This window comes from Populus nigra, chromosome 7 (assembly GCF_951802175.1).
Source record: "Populus nigra chromosome 7, ddPopNigr1.1, whole genome shotgun sequence".
NCBI classification, from domain to species: domain Eukaryota; kingdom Viridiplantae; phylum Streptophyta; class Magnoliopsida; order Malpighiales; family Salicaceae; genus Populus; species Populus nigra.
In genome coordinates this window covers 16033642-16053061 of record NC_084858.1, presented here as the reverse complement: position 1 = coordinate 16053061, position 19420 = coordinate 16033642, and the positions used below count along the sequence as shown (strand labels likewise).

Sequence of the window (19420 nt, the reverse complement as noted above, 5' to 3'; positions counted from 1 at the left end):
GATCGGGTAGACACGATCCGAGGATTGATCCAGCTTAGGCGAGGTCGAGGGAGTTGGTTTTAGGGTGTACTAGAAGTAATAGAAATGTTATTAATGAAATATACAAATAAATACTTCATATTACAAATATAAAGACATTTTTTTTCATAATTAAATAAAAATTTTCATGAGTACTTTAATTATATATACATTATCTACAATCTATAAGCTTAAAAATTATTAACAAAATAATAAAAAAGTGAGGCTAAATTATTGTAAGAACACTCATAAAATATTATTTTATTGAAATGATGTTTTGTATTTTTTTTTAACCTTTCAACTATATTTTATTTTATAATTTTATTAATATTAATATCAGGTATTATTAGTGCTTGACATATCTTTTTATGAATGTATTTGATTCATTATTGTTGTTCTGTTAAATTAAGGTTAATTTAAACAGTAACAAACTATCTACAAGGTTGTAATTGTTCAAGAGTTGATTACAGGTATGGATAGCATATAGCTAGATAGTATAATGTGAAGTGTATAAAATACATCTAGAAATAAGAGTTTGATTCCTTTTGAAACTGAAATTTTTTTTAATTAAGTTATTCATTAATGAAATTTAAATTATAGATGATGTTTAATAACATTTTAAATTTTATATATATATTCACTATGATACAATATTATAGGGTTATTTCTTTTCTTTTCTAATCCGGTAAAATCTCTTTAAGTGGGAGTTTCTAACAAAGTTTGATATTCGAAAACATTCCTAATCTTTATTTATTCATTTTTTATGGTAGAGATGACTTTGGACCAACTTGGGCAGGTAGGCGTATTGGTTTTCCAAAAAAAAAATTAAAATTACAAATTCTTCATTGTTAGAGTAATGTTGTAGCAAAACAAATCGGAAATTTATAATTTATCACTGCTACAATAAAGAAATTTTTAAAAAAATCAAATATTGTAATTTTGCTACTGCTACAGTAAAAAACATTGAGAAAAAATTACAAAATTACCATTTCTATACTGATTTACCATTTTCATTTAGTGTATTATATAATAATTGACATACAAAAGATAAGTTAATTGCTACTATTTGATAATACAATTTTCATTAAGAGGACTTGCTAATTAATTTAATCCCAAGGTTTCTTCCTAAATCAAGATGACTTTGAATTAATTAATCTAAAATGCTTAACAGTAGAAAAATTAACTAGAAGTAACAGAAATGTTATTAAAGAAACATCCAAATAAATTGTACTTCGCATTATAAATATAAAGGCACTTATTTTCATGATTAAATAAAATTTTCCACGAGTACTTTAATTACATATACAAGCATAAGTGATTTGTCTACAATCTATGAGCTTATAAATTATTAACAAAATAATAAAAGGTGTGGTTAAATTATTATAAGAATACTCATGAAAGATTATTTATTGAAATAATGTTTTGTGTTTTTTTATTATTATTTTCACCCTTCAAATATATTTTCTTTTATTTTATTTTATCAATTAATATTAGGTGTTGTCAGTGCTTGACATATCCTTCTCTGGCTGCATTTGATCCATTATTGTTGTTCTGTCAAATTAAGATTAATCTGAACAATAACAAATTATCTAGGAGGTTATAACTTTTCGAGAGTTGATTACAGGTATGGATTGCAGCTAGCTAAATACTATAATGTGAAGTCTATATATGCACCTAAAAACAAGAGTTTGTTTCTTTTAAAAACTGAAATTTACTTTGACTAAGTTATCACTAACGAGATTTAAATTACAGATAATGTTCAATAGGAGTTCAATTATCTATCTATATACATATATATACCCACTGCAATACAATATTATAGGGTTATTTCTTTTCTTTTTCAAAACTATGTTTGGGAACGCGGTGCAAACCGCGTTCCTAAAAAATTTAATTTTTTTTAAAAAAATTTAATATGGTTTGTACGCTTTGAATCGTTTTGATGTGCTGATGTCAGAAATGATTTTAAAAAAATTAAAAAAAAATTATTGGCATGTATTTCGGCACAAAAATTTATTTGAAAAGCAACCGCTACCACACTGCCAAGTACCCTCTAAGCCTATAAAATCTCTCTAAGCAAGATTTTCTAACAAAGTTTGATATTTGGAAACATTCCTAATCTTTTTTTTTCTTATTTTATGTTAGAGATAACTTTGGACCAAATTGGACAGGTGGGCATATTGGTTTTCCATAAAAAAAAAATTAAAATTACAAATTCTTCATTGCTAGAGTAATGTTGTAGTAAAAAAAGTCAAAAAATTATAATTTTATCATTGCTACAATAAAAAATTAAAATACTATAATGTGAATTATATAACTGCATCTAAAAATAAAAATAAAAGTTTGTTTCTTTTTTAAACTGAAATTTGCTTGATTGAGTTATCCACTAATAAGATTTAAATTATAGATGATATTCAATAGCACTTCAATTATATATATATATATATATATATATATATATATATATATATATATATATATATGTATATATATATACCTAATGCGTTATGATATTATAGGGTTATTTTTTTTCTTTTCAGAACCAATAAATCTCCCCAAGCGGGAGTTTCTAATGAAATTTGATACTTGGAAACATCTCTAGTCTTTTTTTTTTTATGGTAAAGATGACTTTGGACCAACTTGAGCAGGTCAGCATATTTGTTTTCCATTAAAAAAATTAATATTATAAATTTTTCATTGTTAGAGTAATGTTGTAGTAAAAAAAATCAGAAAATTATAATTTTAACACTATTACAATATTGCTACAATAAAAAATTAAAAAAATATATTGTAATTTTGCTACTGCCACAGTAAAAACAATTGAGAAAAAATTACAAAATTACCATTTCTATACTATTTTACCATTTTCATTAAGTGTATTATATAATTTGGTTTTTGGTATAGTTTTTACTAGCAGTCAATGTTCTTCGTTGTGAGTTAGATTTTTTTTTAAACTGAAAAAAATATTAAGAGTGTAGAGATTTTTTTAGCACTACTATTAAATCTAATCAAGCGGTTCGTTATTAACATGTCAACTCGACTCCTTACCTAACTCGAGTTTCAAATTAAACTGCATGAAAACTAATCCAAAATAAATTATTTAATTTAATGGGTCCAAATACAACTTGAATGACCGATAAAAACATGACATAGTTTTTTAAAAAACTTTAAGATAATAATTTTTTTTATATTGAGACAATGCCAAATTGGATTGAACTTGATCACCTTGTGACCTAAGTTATGAACTTTAATATGTTTAATAACTCTGTTGTTTTTGTAAATTATTTTCATTTAATTTTATGATAACATTAGATGTTTTTTGAAATTGAGCATCAACCCTAAAAAAATATTTATTTAAGATCGTGAAAACCCTATAGAAAGTAGAAAAAAAATAAACCATGAATTTCATTTCTCAACTAATCCAATATAGAATAAGTGTGAAATAAAAAAATTAGAAAAAAATAAATGACCAAAAACTAAAAAAATATATCATGTTTGATGAGTAAACCTACTAAACCCGTGAATTGAATAACCTGGGTCAACACGTCAAACCTGCAAACCCAGTAATGGACTCCATTAGGATTAATAACTTTTTTTTTGTAAACTATTATTTATTTAACTATATGATAACAAAAATAGATGATCACAAAATCGAGCGTCAAACTAATACCGAGACTTTTTTTAAAACTATGATAACCTCATAAGAAGTAAAACAAAACAAATCATGAAACTCGATTCTTAATCAGTCTAATATCAAGGATGAAATTGAAAAAAATGAATTTATAAAAAAAAAGAAAAAAAATTAAACTTGTCATACCTGTCAACAGGCCCATGAACTTTCTAAAATTTAATAACATATTTTTTTTCAAAAATATTTTTTTAACTATATAATACAAAGAAAAATAGACAATCACATAATTAAGTCCAATTAAAAACACAAAGAAAAAAGATACCTTGCTAAACCCGTAAAACAAGTCATTGACTCCATAAAATTTATTAACTTAGTTTTTTTAAAATTATTTTTTATTGAACTAGACTTTTTTAAAAATAAATCATATCGCAATGCTGAAATATTTTTCTGATACCTATCTGATGCTAGGATATATTTTTTTATACTGCAATAACCATATAAAAGATAAATTAAAATAAATTATTAATTCTAAACCCCATAAACATATCATATAATGAATAAATTAGAAGAAAAAAATTAATAATCAAAGAAAAAAAAGGGTCAAAATGAAAAAAAAAAAACATTATGAATTACTATTGTAATCCATAGTGCTAATGAGTGTTGGGAAACAATGTTTTCCCCACACCTTTTAGCATTAGTTACTAGTTATATGCCCCGCGCGATGCCGCGGGTCAATTATTTTTTGTATTTCAAAAAAAGCTAAGATCTAAAAATATTAGGTTTTTTTGCAAAGTTATACCTAAGAATCTTAAGTTTGGTTGCAACGCCTGATCCAAGAGTAATATTTATAATATTAACAATAACATTAAACTTGGGTTAACCCTTAGCATAAAAGTGTCTGGATTGCAATACCAGACCCAATAGCATTGGACGTGGGTCTGACTGCAAGGTCGTGTCATAAAAGTGTGATAATTAAATAGATTAGTTAAAAAGAAAAAAACAAAGAAAAAAAACCAACAGGAAGAAAAAAACTAATGAAGAAAAAGAAAAAAAATGAATTAATTGGGTTAACCTGTCATACCTTGAATTCGCATCGTGAAAGTTTGATAATTAAAAATAAAAAAACAAATTAATGGGTTAACCTAGAATTAACTGAGCTAACTCGTTAAACCAGGTTAACCTGTCAAACCCGGAATCCGTGTCATAAAAGTTTGATAACTAAATAGAAAAAAAAATTAACATCAACAATTTAAATTAAACGAAAAAAATTAATTTAAAAGAAAAAAAAGCAAAAAAAAAAATTCAGGTTAACTCGTCAAACCAAGTTAACCCGTTAAACCTCAGATCCGTGTCATGAATGTCTGACAACTAAATAAAAAAAAAGTGAACATTAACAAACTGAACTAAACGAAAAAAATTAATTAAAAAGAAAAAATCAAAAAACAAATCCGGGTTAACTCGTCAAATCATGTTAACCTGTTAAACGCAGGATTTGTGTCATGAAAGTCTGATAACTAAATAAAAAATATTTGATATTAACAAACTAAATTAAACAAAAAAATTTATAAAAATAAAAATAAATAAAAAAATTGACGGGTCAACCCAGAATTAACTGGGTTTACAAAACATTAATAAACTAAATTAAAGAAACAAATTTGCTAAAAAAAACAAAAAAAAAGCAAAAAATAATTTTCCAAAAGGCATAAAAAAAAAAAAAAAAAAAAAAAAAAAAAAAAAAAAAAAAAACCGTAAAGCAGCAGGGACAATAGATCAGTGTTTTACTGTGGACTGCACAGTGCAGTCCACAGTAAAACACTGATCTCTTTTAGCTATTGTTATAATTATACATGTCGATCACCCTTCGTCGCAGGTGGAACACTAATTTGTTTATGTAAAACAAAATGATAAGAATAAAAAAAATTCAAGTCCAAAGTCATTGGTTAAAGTGGCAATTTAAATAATATGAAAAAAAACATAACATAACAATAATAAATAATTTGACCAAAAAAACAATGAGAAAAGGATAGAAAGAAATACACTCGAACCTATCTGGATTATTAAACAACCCGATGCTAACCTAGCTGAAAAAAAATCAAAACAAAAGGAGTTAAACTTTAAAACAAAAACTCAACTTTAAAAAAAAAAAAAAACAAAGCAATCCCAGACGAACCTCTTAAATCTTATCTAATCTAAAAAACCTGTAACTTGTTAGATCATGAACCCGAATTTAATTAAAAAGCTTAAATGTCATCTTATTTTATTTTGAATGATGGAATCTTTCAAAAAACTACTAATAAAAAAACCCAAAATAAAAGGAGCAGCAAAAAAAATGAGCTTAAAATCTAACATGAAAAAACCAAATAAAGATAAAATTTGACAAAAAAATCAAACTTATCCTTAAAAATTTTGAGAAAATGACCAGGATAAAATTTGACATCGAGGGATGAAATTGAGAAAAAAATCAATAAAATAATATGCAAAACAAAAACAATAGCAATTAAAAAAAGTAGGACTAAATCTGACATAAAAATTAAATGAAATTAAATATTCAGGGATGAAATTGTAAAAACCAATCCATTAAGAAAATGATTTTAAAATAGCAATTAAAAGAAACATGACCAAATTTAACAAAAAAAGTTAAACAAAAAAAATAATTGGGGTGAAATTGAAAAAGAAAACAAATCAATCAAGAAAACAATTCAAAACAAAAAAAAAATAGTAATTCAAAAAATGAGTACCAAATTTGAAAACAAATTTCAAAAATCAAATGATTATGGATGAAATGAAAAATGAAATCTAATTAAAAGCAACCAATGTAAATAAAAACAAAATTACAAATAAGAGAAGAGGGATTAAATCAAAAGAAAAAAAAACAATTAAAGGGCTAGTTTAATTTTTTGCATGGCATGTATGCAAATATATGAAGAAAGAGAATGAAAAGAAAGAAAAGGTCATTTCCGACCAAAAACCACATCAAACCACCATGCATGTGCCATCCAGGGATGAAGAAGACGTTGAGACAAATCCAATGATACGGCGAAAGCGCCAGTACAACCACCAGAGTCAGTCGCACACGCCGCTCGAATTTGGTGGAGCAGTTGATGTGCTAGCAAGTGCATTGCACGCGCCAATAGCTTTTTTGTTTTTTTTAATTATACAAAACTAAAAATGCCCTCAAGATTGATCAACAATCACAAACAAATCGTGCTGAAATTACTACAAAGCCCCTAAATGCAAGGCTAAAAAATTGCAATGGCATGTGTAATGTTGTAACTCCACTGTTTGACCAAATATGAAAATACAAAATCGCCCTTGTACAGAAAGCATTGAATTATTTTATTCCAGGGTTAAATTTGTTATTTTACTGTGCATTCACAAATGTAATTACCAAAATAACCCTACTCAATTTCCAAAAGACATTCATGTCATGTGAAAAAGACTATCCTACCCTTGAAAGCAATGGTAAAAGAGAAAATGACCAAGGGGCAAGATAATAATTATGCTATTAAAATGAATAGTAAATGGTATAGTAGAGCATAGTAATATCACCATCAACTTTTTATTAATAATGGTTTTAAAAAATAGGTTTAAAAATATAATTTTAATTACAGTATAAAAAATAATTAAATATATTTGGTTAAAACTTTTGTGAAATATATTTTTACATGTAAAATAAATAAAAAACATATCTCCATATTCATAAATAAAAAAATATGTTATTTTCGTTTTTATAAAAATAAAATTTGATATGCAATTATATTTGGGATTTAGTGAAAAAATAAAAACTATTTAGCTAACCAAATAATTTTTATAATTTTTATATGTGGCAGGGAAGAAAAAACTACTATAATATCAATGAAATCTTAAATTAACTGAATTGTTTTATAAAAAAACTTTTAAATCGATATTAATTTAGAATTTTTTTGAAAAAAAAATATAAAATAACATTATTTAAGATTTTTTTTTTATTAACTTCACCCGATCTAAATCCAGTTTACGAGTCATTGATTAACCTGGCCAACTCCTGTAACTTTTTATTGAGAAGTGGTTTTGTTTTCTCGAAGTTGTTATTTTGGTTTGAATTTAAGAAGAGATCGTGAGAAGGATAATTTCTTATGTAAATGTATTATATTGAGATTGGGATGTGTACGATGTATTAATTTAATTTTAGATTTGAAATTTTCCACGTGATTTGCATATCTTAAGATGAAAAGAGGAATATTTTAGACATTTTTCCTATATATTATTATTGTTTCTTTAATCATTCAAGTTATTTCAATTTTGATAAAATATAGTAATTTGTTTAATAATGTTATATGGAATAGTGTGTCCTATTTCTTACGGCTTTTCAAGATTTTGAATAATGGGTCTTTCTTTTTTTGTTTTGTTTAGCAATAGTTTGATTTATTATTGTTATTATTATTATTATTATTATTATTATTATTATTATTATTATTATTATTATTATTATTTCATGAAAGTATACAGTTAGGTTTACACTCTGATGGAATTTGCTTACATTTCGTTATATTCAGAGTAAACTTTGTTGTCGATATATAATCATTGTTAATTAATCGAGTGGAAGATGAATTGAGAGAATCATCGAATATCTTTACATTTAGCTTCTTCTTAGTGTATAGTGATTTTTAAATTATTTTTCATCTTATTTTTAATAATTTTTATATATTTATATTAAAAAATAAAATTTTTAAAAAGTATTAAAAAGCATTTTCAACTAAAAAATATTTTTTAAAAATAACTTAAATCACTGGAAAAATTAGAAAATAATTATTATAGGTCACCAAAACCGAGATGTTTGAGAAAGTATTAGTAATTGTAATTGATTTTTAAAGTATCTTTTAAAAATATTAAAAAAATATTTTATAACAAAAAATTAAAAAATTATTTTAAAAAAATATTTTAGAAACACAATTAAACAAGCTCAAAATACTAAATACTTGTTCTAAATATTTATGATTGTAGTGTGACACACTCACTAAGACACCGTTTGAAAATGTGATTGAATTAAATTTTTTTCAAAATTTTGATTTATTTTTAAATATTTTCAATTAATATCTTTTTAGTATTTTTTTAATCATTTTAATATATCAATATTAAAAAATATATTTTTTTTGATACATTTTTAAACAAAAACCACTTTAAAAAACATTATATACTACGATCTACAAAATATCTAAATCTAGTAAGTTAATCTAGAAAACTGAAGTTTATAGTTAAACCAAACATAACTCAAGTTAACTCCAACGGTTCTATTTTAACAAAAACAATTGACCACTAATTCTCTTTTGAAGTCAATTTCACAACTAGACTTGACAAATATAGTTTTATTAGTGAAATAGAAAAGGTCCAGACAGTTGATGTGTCATCTCCCAAGACTTCCAACTAGAAAAGGAGTTTGTTCCAATAGGAAGGAAGTTGTAGTTTAACTCTGTCATAATCAAAATTCAAATGCATAACCTGCTTCATTAATTTAACATAACTGGAAAACTAGACACCACTAAAGAAAGTAGTCTTGAAATAATGACATGAGAACTCAGCCATTTGAGAAGCTCGACTTTCAATGACGAGAGTTCCATGTATATGATAGAGGATGCAACTCAAATAATGTAGCATCCAGGCCGATGTTCAGGAAAAAAAACTACTGATTTCAGTAATAGATTGTGATAGAATCATTTGTTTTTAGATCTGATCCTACCATTTCTATGCAGTATATTCATAAAATTAACCAAAACTAGGATTATTGATCAATCCCGCTTCAAGGCCTTCGCTATATAGGCTCTTGTAAGCACAATTGCCAGGTAAGCCATGACTGTGATGGTAATACCTGCCAGCAAAACTAAACGATCAAAAGCTGCATCCTGCACAGTGTAGACCCGAAGCCTGATTGTGTCCCAGTTGCTCTCCGTCCAGACAGGATCCACCATTCCCATGGGATCAGAAGAATCTGAAGGCAACACATGCCAAGTTCCAGATTCATAGTTCAAGCGTGTTGAATACGCTGGTACATACCTGTAATGATCAACACCCCTCTCAGAAACAATCAATCGAAAAGGCAATTGTAATTATTACAAACTGAATATGGAACCTCATTGCAAGTCATTCTTATACTATCATGTGAGCAGAAGAAAATAAAAAATATCAGCTCCATAGAGGCATGCTGCTATCCTGTCTATGGAGGCAGTAAAGATGCAGATGTAATACAGCATATCATGCGATGGCAGGGGAAAAAAGAAATCCACATGGTACCTAAAGTAAATTCCATGCAGGGTATAGTTCACTTTTCATAACATTTTAATCAACAGCTTCCACTCTTGTGCACAGTAACAGAACATGCAAATCTATTAGTCCTTACTGATCCTTTCGCAGTAAGGTAGGTTCATACTTTGTATGTGGATATGGTGGTAGAGCTAGCCATGTAAGGAAATTTCCAAGTATAGAGTCTGTTGGAGCAAGGTAATGCCCCCTATGTGTGCAGAGAAAAGGCTAAGCATCCAATGCTGAGTGCCATCTTTAACCTAGTCTTATCAGCATGCTTATTTAATGTCTCCCCTTGATTACTACTCTGAACTAGCAGCTTCTAGCCAGTAAGTACCTGGTTGTAGAAATAGCACAGAATCCCTTCCCATCTACCTCTGCCTTAATGCACACACCACCTTTGTTGCTGCACTCTTTTGAACAATCAGAGCTCGCATCCAACATCGAACTAGAAGTTCTATCAGCTAGAAAATTCCATATAAACCTGGAAACATCATCAACATATCCAAGATAGGGATTTGACGAAGGTTCCCCAAGGATAACTCCAACATAGTGGTTTGGGCATTGATTGGTTGGTACTATATAACTTTTCACCAACTCACAAGACAATCCTGGTTCACAGTCCAATAGGCAACTCATCAGTTCTTCAACTAGAGAGGCATTGACATTGATGGCATCAAGAGCTGTGCTGCTTAAATTTTTGTCATCACTTGCAAGGATATAAAGTGTGCGGGCAACAAGAGAAGCCGCTGCCACTATGGCTGAAGAATTTATATTTGCTGCATTCAAGATATAAAACAGTAAACCACCGGATTTTTTTTTTTAAGATATCAATCAGATATGTGATTATTCAAAAAAATAATTTGAAGCAAAACAAAAACAAATTTTTGCAAAAGCACTTTCCAACCGCAAAAACAAAAACAAACAAGCTGGGGGGGGGGGGGGTGGGACAAGAAAGTAAATCAACTCACACATATCATCCAGGTGACTGTGGTAAAACTTATCAGAGAAAGAAGTATCAAAATCTTCCAATACCATCCCGGAAGTAGAAGGGTTCTGCAGAGAGAAAATCAAACCATAATAACACTCCATGCTTCAATGACATGAATTATTTCTTCTTAAGCTATCAAGCACATGTTGTTTTATTCTTCTAGTGAAAAATGCATGTTCTATTCACCAAGGAAAAAGAGTGAGAGGATATAATCAATGTATGCAACTGTTAGAGGCACCATTAAATCAGTTGTAAAATCTTTCATCGGAAAGATTTTCTTTCTGTGTTCGAGTTGTTTTTAAAACTCGATATTGCAGTGCATTCATTATGATAAACATGAATGAGTGCAAAGGCAAGAAAAGACACGAGCTACAGGCTTGTATATCTATTCCTATTCCAAAGCCAACAAATTATATGGACTAGAAGATCTCAAAGAATACATACAATCCCAAATATGGAACATACCCAACAAGAAACATCAATTAAATAAGCACAAGGTAAACCATGAAAGCAATTAAATACTCTAGGAAACTGTAAACAACAAAAGTCTCCATATAATTCTGTGCATAATCCATGCAAACAAGAAAAATAAATAAACAGATGATGATAATAGAAAATTAATGATTTCACTGCTTAGAACCTTTTTAAGAAATGCCATCAAGGATGATGGGGGTATCCCTGGATTTAAAGTGCTTGCTGATGAAACTGTAATGTTTTCAAGTGAATCTCGAGCATGTTTTAAGGCATTCAATGTTTCTTTAGTGGCCAGTGAAACCTGCAATGATAAATACTAGATGAGCAATCTACACTCGCTGGCTATAATCAATTTGAGAAATCACACGAGAACACACACACACACACACACAAGCTTCAAAGGAATTCATGTTCTGAAAATCACAATCAAGCATCTATGAAATCCTAGACAAGATAAAACAAGAAAAACATACCATTGCTGAATAAAAATATTAAATGAATGTATCAATTTAAGAAAGAATAGTGCCATGCGGCATTAAAAGGTGGACACAAATATCAGCACCTGCAAATCACTGCCAACGGTTTGTGGGCCCCATAAAATCAATGGCCCTAATATATTTGTGTTATGATTGTGCCCTCCTTTTTGAGCTAAAAGTCTTTTCCCTTTAAGAAAACAAACCAGCACATTACTTATTTCTTCTAATGATGTACTTGATAATGATGTAATATTACTGTTGAAGCTCTATGACTAAGATAAAATTGAAGTGATTTCAAGTTTGGTTCAGAGCTCTGAAGGGCAAATGCATAGAATGAGTGGAATCTAAGCAGAAAAGACAAGCAGCACCAAATTATGATTCCATCAGCATTCTTGAAGACAAAGCTGCGGTGGAACAAGCCACTTTAAACAAAAAAAAAAAAAAAGATAATCAAACAAAACAGACAAATGTAATAAGACCTGCTGGTATATAAGCTGGGGTTCCACCAATATTATAATTCAAGTTCCACCTATATTATAGTTCACCTATAGAACAAAAAAGCAATTGCTTTTTAAAATTTTCATTTTCAATATGATATGCATTAGTATCTTCATTACACGACTAGAGAGAGAGAGAGAGAGAAATTTGTTTGGAATTCAAACAAAATATTAAAGAGCTGCAGAAATACAGGATAAAGAATTCGCACCGCAGCTGTGTGAGCAAAAAATGTGCTATTCCCTTGACTGAAGGCCTTTCCAACAGATCCAATTTCTATGACCTATTGGACATCAACAGTTAATGGTTTAATAAGGCGTTGTTCGTGAAGTACTGATGAAACATGATAAAATAACTTCACATGAAACTGAAAAATCTGAACCAAAATACCACAACACTGCCCAAATGATATTCTAACTACAATTGTTTTAATTCTATCATTGCAGTGGACAAGTGTTTCTGGAACAATCTAACAGAAGAGAACCAACAAGCTGATAGATAGCAAGTGTGCTTCAGATTATATTAATGAAGATCACAAGAATACCGTTTCAATCAGACTACTGTTGAGCCCATTAACAGCCTCTGATTGTAAATCTAGTTCAAACAAAAATCTCCTGCTACCAAGGTAACCCCATGCCTCCCCTGTGAAAACTGAAAAGACAAGCTGCACCATAATTATGATACTATCAGCATTCTTGGAGGCAACGCAGCAGTAGAAGTAGCCACCAAAAACAAATAAGAGATAATCAAACAAAATAGATAAATGCAATAAGAAGACCACCAGAATATAAAACAGGCTTCCAATAATATTACAATTCATTAGTTCCACCTATAATATAATTCACCAGTAGAATGCAAAAGCAATCGCTTCTTTATATTTTTCATTTTCAACGTCCACTGATACATGTTAGTATCTTCATTACAAATTGTGATGTAGCAGCCATTGATTCTCTGATACATGCACAGAAACCTTATTAAATGACGAGGTTTAAGATTTCAGTAAGTTTATACCACACTGAATCAACAAATCCAGTATAAACAAAACCATGATATTTCAGTGAATCATATTTTGATGCCAGAAAAATATAAGAACAAAAACAACTGTAGTAAAATGAACACAATCAACTCCTCATTAAAGCCCTTGTACAAATCAACAGAAATTACATTCCACAGAAAGTACCAGTTTCAAACACACCTGTTTACCAAGGTCATCCAGACCATTTACATGAGAAAGTGAATCAACAGCTGCCAGCAATGCTATCAATCCCTGAACGTGTTCGCAAAATAATTATCCACTAATTTAGGATAGAAAAGGGATCATCAAGAAATAAATATTCCACAATGAAAGGGTGAGAACTAAAGAACTTGAACTTACAGAAATAGGGGATTCGGCACCGAGATTTTTATCATGGAAAAATGAAGCAGAATCCATAGATGCGACAGTTAATATAATTGGCTTGGAGTGATTTGTGGATGAATTATTAATTGGAGGAAGCGATGACCAAACACTGCCCTTCATAAGAGGCACAATTAAGATTGCGGAACAATTATCAGTAAAATTGTCAAGCATAAAGGGATTGCCATTATAACACTAATAATTCATGCAAATAAAGCTTAATAAAAAGAAGCGTTAGCTGCAAGCAAGATAATATATTGTTAATTTAGCAATTATGTTCGCTTATTCATCCTATCAATAGCCATAAGTGTAGGACTGAGTCCCACTCTATCCGATACATAAATGAACATGTAGAAGTGAGTATTCCCAGCTCCTGGTAAAGGATGTCAACCGTAATTAGGTGACCAATTTTAATGGAATTTTACCTTGAAATTTGTTGTAGAAAAGGATAAATTGTGGGGCAAAGAACAGTGATAAAATCAACATCAATTATTAACTATAAAATAAAAGAGGGGGTTTTACTGTACCCCTCCTCACAAAGCACTATTATATAGTGCTTTGCTCTCCTTTTTTTTTTCAATCAAAGTTTTTTTTGTTTAATTTCATTCTTTAATATTATATTTTTTTTCTATTTAGTTATCACACTCTCATAACACGGATCCTAAGTTTGACGGGTTAACCTGGTTTGGCAGGTTAACCCAGTTGACTTAGATTTTTTTTCTTTTTCTTAATATTTTTTTTTCAATTTCATCCTTTAATATTGATTTGATTGATAATTAAACTTCATGATTTGTTTTGTTTTCTTTTCATTTGGTTATCCTAGTCTCATGACCTGAGAATAATGCTTAATGGGTTAATCCGAGTTAACTCGGGTTGTTTTTTGTGTTTTTTTATTTAATTGATTTTTTTCAATTTTATCATTAAATATTGGGTCGGTTAGGAATTGAGCTTCATAATCTGTTTTGATTTGCTTTTTATGAGAATATCTTGATCTCAAGATCAAGGTCACAAGTTTTAGCATTTTAACCCTTGTTAAATCAGGTCGTTTTTTTTCTTTTTCTTTTTAAAAGGTTATATCGGTCTCATGATCTGGTTCACAAGTCCTTCAACATTGAACTTGCTTTTTATTAGGTTGTCTCCATCTTATAACCCAGGTCATAGGTTTGACAGGTTAACCCAATCAACTCATTCTTTCTCTTTTTTTTATTGACTATTTTTTTTTTCTAATTTCTTCAATTAATGTTGTGTTTGATTGGGAATTAGGCTTGATGATTTGTTTTGGTTTGTTTTTCATTAGGTTATCCTGATCTTATGACCCCATAATAGTGCTTAACGGTTAACTTGAGTTGACTTGGCTTATTTTTTATGTTATTTTTTAATTAAGATTTTAACAAATTTCATCATTCAACATTAGATCCGACATGAGCAATTGATAATCAAGCTTTATAATTTGTTTTGACTCTCACTCTATGGGGTTATCTCAATATCAAGACCAAAGTCGCAAATTTGACAGGTTAACCGGAGTTAAATCATGTCATTTTTTTATTTTTTTCTATAACGTTATTTCGGTCTAATGACCCGAGTCATGGATTTGGTGAATTAGCTTGGGTTGTTTTTTATGTTCTTTTTTTAATTGATCTTTTTTATTCTCATCCTTCAATATTAGGCTGGTTGGGGATTGAAATTCGTAATTCGTTTCAATTTGCTTTTCATAGAGTTATCTTGCATCTTATGACCTGAGTTGCAAGTTTGACTTGTTAACTCAGGTTTTTTTAGGTCCTTTTTTAATTGATTTTTTTTTTCAACTTCATCCTTCAATATTGGGTTAATTGGAAATTAAGCTTCATAATTTATTTTGATTTGCTTTTTGTAGGGTTATCATAGTCTCATAACCAGGGTCATGAATTTGACACGTTAACCCAAGTTTTTAAAGGTCAATCTAATATGTTGTTATTTTAATATTAGAAAAAGATATCATCTTGAAATTTTGTTTAGTCAAATATTGTTTTCACGGGTTGTATAAGTTGTTTTTGGACCAATAAAGTCAACCGGGTTACCTCAAGTAAAACCTCACATGATTATTTTTTTTTGCTAGGAAAAAAAACATTAGCAACATTTGAATTTTTTTTTTTATGTTTAAGAAAAATTTGACTTGACCCGCAGCGTAGTGCGGGTCAATCATCTAGTCAATTGACTATTATCAAAATGACAGTTTTATCGCTAAGTTGAAAAACATAAACCTAAAAGGATAAGAAACTACTGAATAGAAAACCAAATTGTTACTAAATAAGATAAGATAACCTTCTTATTAAGACTGCTCTAATAGGAACTAATTTGAATCACTAATAACAACGATTAACTAAGTAAAGCCAAAAAATCATATGGTGATAAAATGATCCTAGAAGTCTTGTTTGGTTCTCTATTAGAGTTCCAAACAAGATGAGCCTGAGGTTGCTAATTACTAGTGAAGTTACTATGTGCCTTGAATCTATCAATACCATGTGTTCTTCCTATCACTTAGAGTACTTACATTTTCTCTATCTCAAGTTCATAAAGGCAAATAGGCATGTGCTACATGAATAAAAGTTATATGAACTTGCAAGCTTAAATTGATGCCAGAGATTACCACCATATGGTTTTACAAGTCAAAAACACCACCAAGATAAGAGAGGCACAAATGGAAGATTACCTACCTGTATCCACCTAATGGAAAGCAAGTCTGTTCTTGTAAACAGGATTCTGAATCATGGGTACCAGATTTTGTTGTCTATTTAAAGACAAGTGAATTACAAAATCAGAAGTATTCACCTTATACAGTTAATTGATAAGGAAAGGGAATTTGTCGTACTGAAGGTGCATAATCAAGTACCTGCATCACTGAATCAAACTCAACCACATCTGCGGTATAATCATTCCTTTTCTTCTCATTGTTCATGGCAACCTTCATGGATATGTGACATAATAAATTGCAAGTTAGACCAAAGCTAAAATACCCCATGAAAAAACAATCAAAATTTAATCCATAAAAAAAAATACAAAACATGTAATGTCACATGGGAACCGTTTGTAATTCATTACATATGCAAAAAATTGTTTTCACAATTCATAAAGTCCATAGCACTGCAACTGATGAGGTGCATGCCACAATCACTGCTTCAAATTGATTTATTTTTCTCAGTTAAAAGTTGAACAGTTCGCTGACTGCTTAGTCAACCTCTGTTTTCGATGTTAAAGCACATGCTTGGTACATTCTCCTTATTGAAAGATTCTCAAATTCATACCCACAAATAATTCACTGAGGATCCACACATCAAAATTGCTAAAGTTAATCAAATTTTACAGAGTAATGAATGCCACCTAGTAAAATATCAAATTTGTCGATGCTCAATAGCAACCTACTAACATGGACCAACAAATCATTACAGGGATGTCTTGCCAGTAACTACATGTTTTACCTCCTGCACCAACTGTGCACCACCCTCAGTGATTAAGAATACAGGAAAACTGTAAGCTCTCCACATCATACCAGATCCCTGCACATGCAAAATGATGATGCTTTAGCTAGTGAAGCAGCTGTGCAAAATAGAATGGGTCTAAAAGTATTCATGAGTGGGAAATACTGTTTGATGATCATTAGATATAATTATCATATAGTTTCCACAGACCAACTACTTATAAGCTATAACTTTAAGAAGCTTTGGTTGTAAGTTGTAACATATCATACAATTGGGTTCCATTCATAGTTGATGTTTTTGTAAGGTGCATATTCAGCTCCTGGGAACTTTTGGTCTGGAGAAAATCCTGCGACAAAGAGAAACATTCACTGTTAGCATTTAGCAGCACATAACTGTAAAGTATTCCCACAATATCTGGATGAAAAAGGATGATAACTAGTAGAAGCCGACATTTACCTTTTAATTTGATTTGTGTGTCCATCCCTTGTTCAACTAAAACACCACCAATGTTCTTGGCAAAACTTGAATCATTTGATGTTCTGAAGCAGAAACAGATATCTGACATTATATTATCAAAGATATTATGCCTTCACTGAATAATAAACCCAGAAACATGTTCCAAAGCAACATGAATAAAATAATATTCCAGCAAAATATTGTTTGAAGAAATTTACAACTTGACTTAATTTCATAAACAACACTAACATGCTATATAACTAAAACCATCCTCCCGCCTCCCCATCCCCTCCAAAAACAAAAGTGTAAAATTTCAAAATGCTGGTTTTACACTTCAAATGAAGGGCTAGAACCAATTTGAAGAAACTCTAGTAAATGAACAAATTTTATTGCTTCAAATACATATTTCCACATCGCTACCCTTGCTTTGCCTAGAAACAACAAAGATTCTCTGCTTTCCTAGTCTCTAGTTAAATGACAGCATATTTCAACACCAGCATTAATTGATACAACAAGCCAACCTTTACCCAGACCAACCTCTAAACCTGGAGAAACTTTAGTAGTTGGAATGCCACTAACCATTCTGTAAGCATCAAAATAACCATTGTGCACCTTTCTATATTGCTTTTTTTTTTCCAGAACAAACAGCATAAGATCTATCCACTTATTGTCACTGTTTTTACATATCAAGAGCAGGGGAAAAACCCTTCAATTAAGACTGCTTTAATAAGTATTAACAAATTCCAAAGCTAAGCAAGCTTACTCCACACCCCTCAAAACCTCAAAAAGTATTTCAGATTTACCTAATCTGAAAATTCATTAAAAACAACATACTTAAACATAAATTTGCCATCTTTACTAAAAATAAAACGATCACATAATTCATTCTTAGCCTCCTTGCAACCCAAAAACATTAAGTAAAACCCGTGTAAAATTCTTGTTATAGAATGGAAACAGATACATCAATAGATACACAGATACATACCTGCCAACAAGTTCAAGAAACTCATTTAAGGACACCAAAACTGCAGAAGGCTTACTAACTTCATTAACATTCTTGTATCTTACAACCGGAGCAACCACCTTATCTCGTCCGGGATCTACACATAATTAATCAAAGAAATCACTAACAAGCGAAATTAAAATCCCATTAAAATGAAAAACAGATTGAGTCTTCAGGTTATAAATTACTAATACTTACTTGAACAGCCAATTTCTCCGGTAAGATTGAGTAATCTAACACAAGGGTATCCATCAAAATCCACATACATTGACTTTGTTAGATCAGGAACTGACTCCATTGAATTTACTGAACCTAAAAAAAATTAAAAATTAGTAATTGAAAACACAAGATAGTAGTAGTAATGAAGAAATTGAGAGAATTGTTGAAGAACTGACCAGAGAAAGAGAGGGGAAAGTGAGAAATGAAGAGAAAAAGAAGAAATGGAAGAAGACAAGGAAGGTCTGTGGCCATGTCGAGGTTTAATTTATGGATTTTTGTGGATAAAATTGGAAACCCTAGGTCATAGCCATAACTGTGAATTCGAGCAGAGAAGAAGACCCTCTCTCTCTCCCTGAGTTCAAAAGCTGACTAGTTAGTAGTTACGACGGAAATTGAACGGCATCGACTGGACACGGGAAGGAAACAAGGACTCTTTCTTTTGGGTCCAATAGAAGGGCCGGGCTTGCCTGGGCTGAACAAACCCTACTAACGCTCATGAAAGTTGTAAATATGAAACTTTACCTATGTCAACC

The 19420-nt window shown here is 29.9% G+C and overlaps 1 protein-coding gene across 4 annotated transcripts; it reads right to left on the bottom strand.

The window, feature by feature from the left end:
- Nucleotides 1-9101: 9101 nt before the first annotated feature.
- Nucleotides 9102-19296, bottom strand: LOC133699281 (nicastrin). Of its 4 annotated transcripts, none has more exons than XM_062122483.1 (16): nt 19064-19295; nt 18867-18980; nt 18651-18765; nt 17666-17748; nt 17479-17555; nt 17210-17287; nt 16624-16695; nt 16448-16521; nt 13734-13866; nt 13554-13625; nt 12903-13022; nt 12570-12641; nt 11554-11688; nt 10894-10978; nt 10260-10701; nt 9102-9676 (listed from the first exon to the last, which is right to left on the bottom strand). In XM_062122483.1, the coding sequence occupies exons 1-16, from the start codon at nt 19137-19139 to the stop codon at nt 9412-9414; spliced, it is 2013 nt and encodes a 670-aa protein (XP_061978467.1). In that variant the 5' UTR covers nt 19140-19295; the 3' UTR covers nt 9102-9411. The 4 variants fall into 4 exon arrangements, with proteins under 4 accessions (XP_061978467.1, XP_061978468.1, XP_061978469.1 ...); XM_062122484.1 differs by having other exon boundaries at nt 18867-18974; XM_062122485.1 differs by lacking the exon at nt 16448-16521 and having other exon boundaries at nt 13734-13871; nt 19064-19296.
- Between the last annotated feature and the right edge of the window lie 124 nt (nt 19297-19420).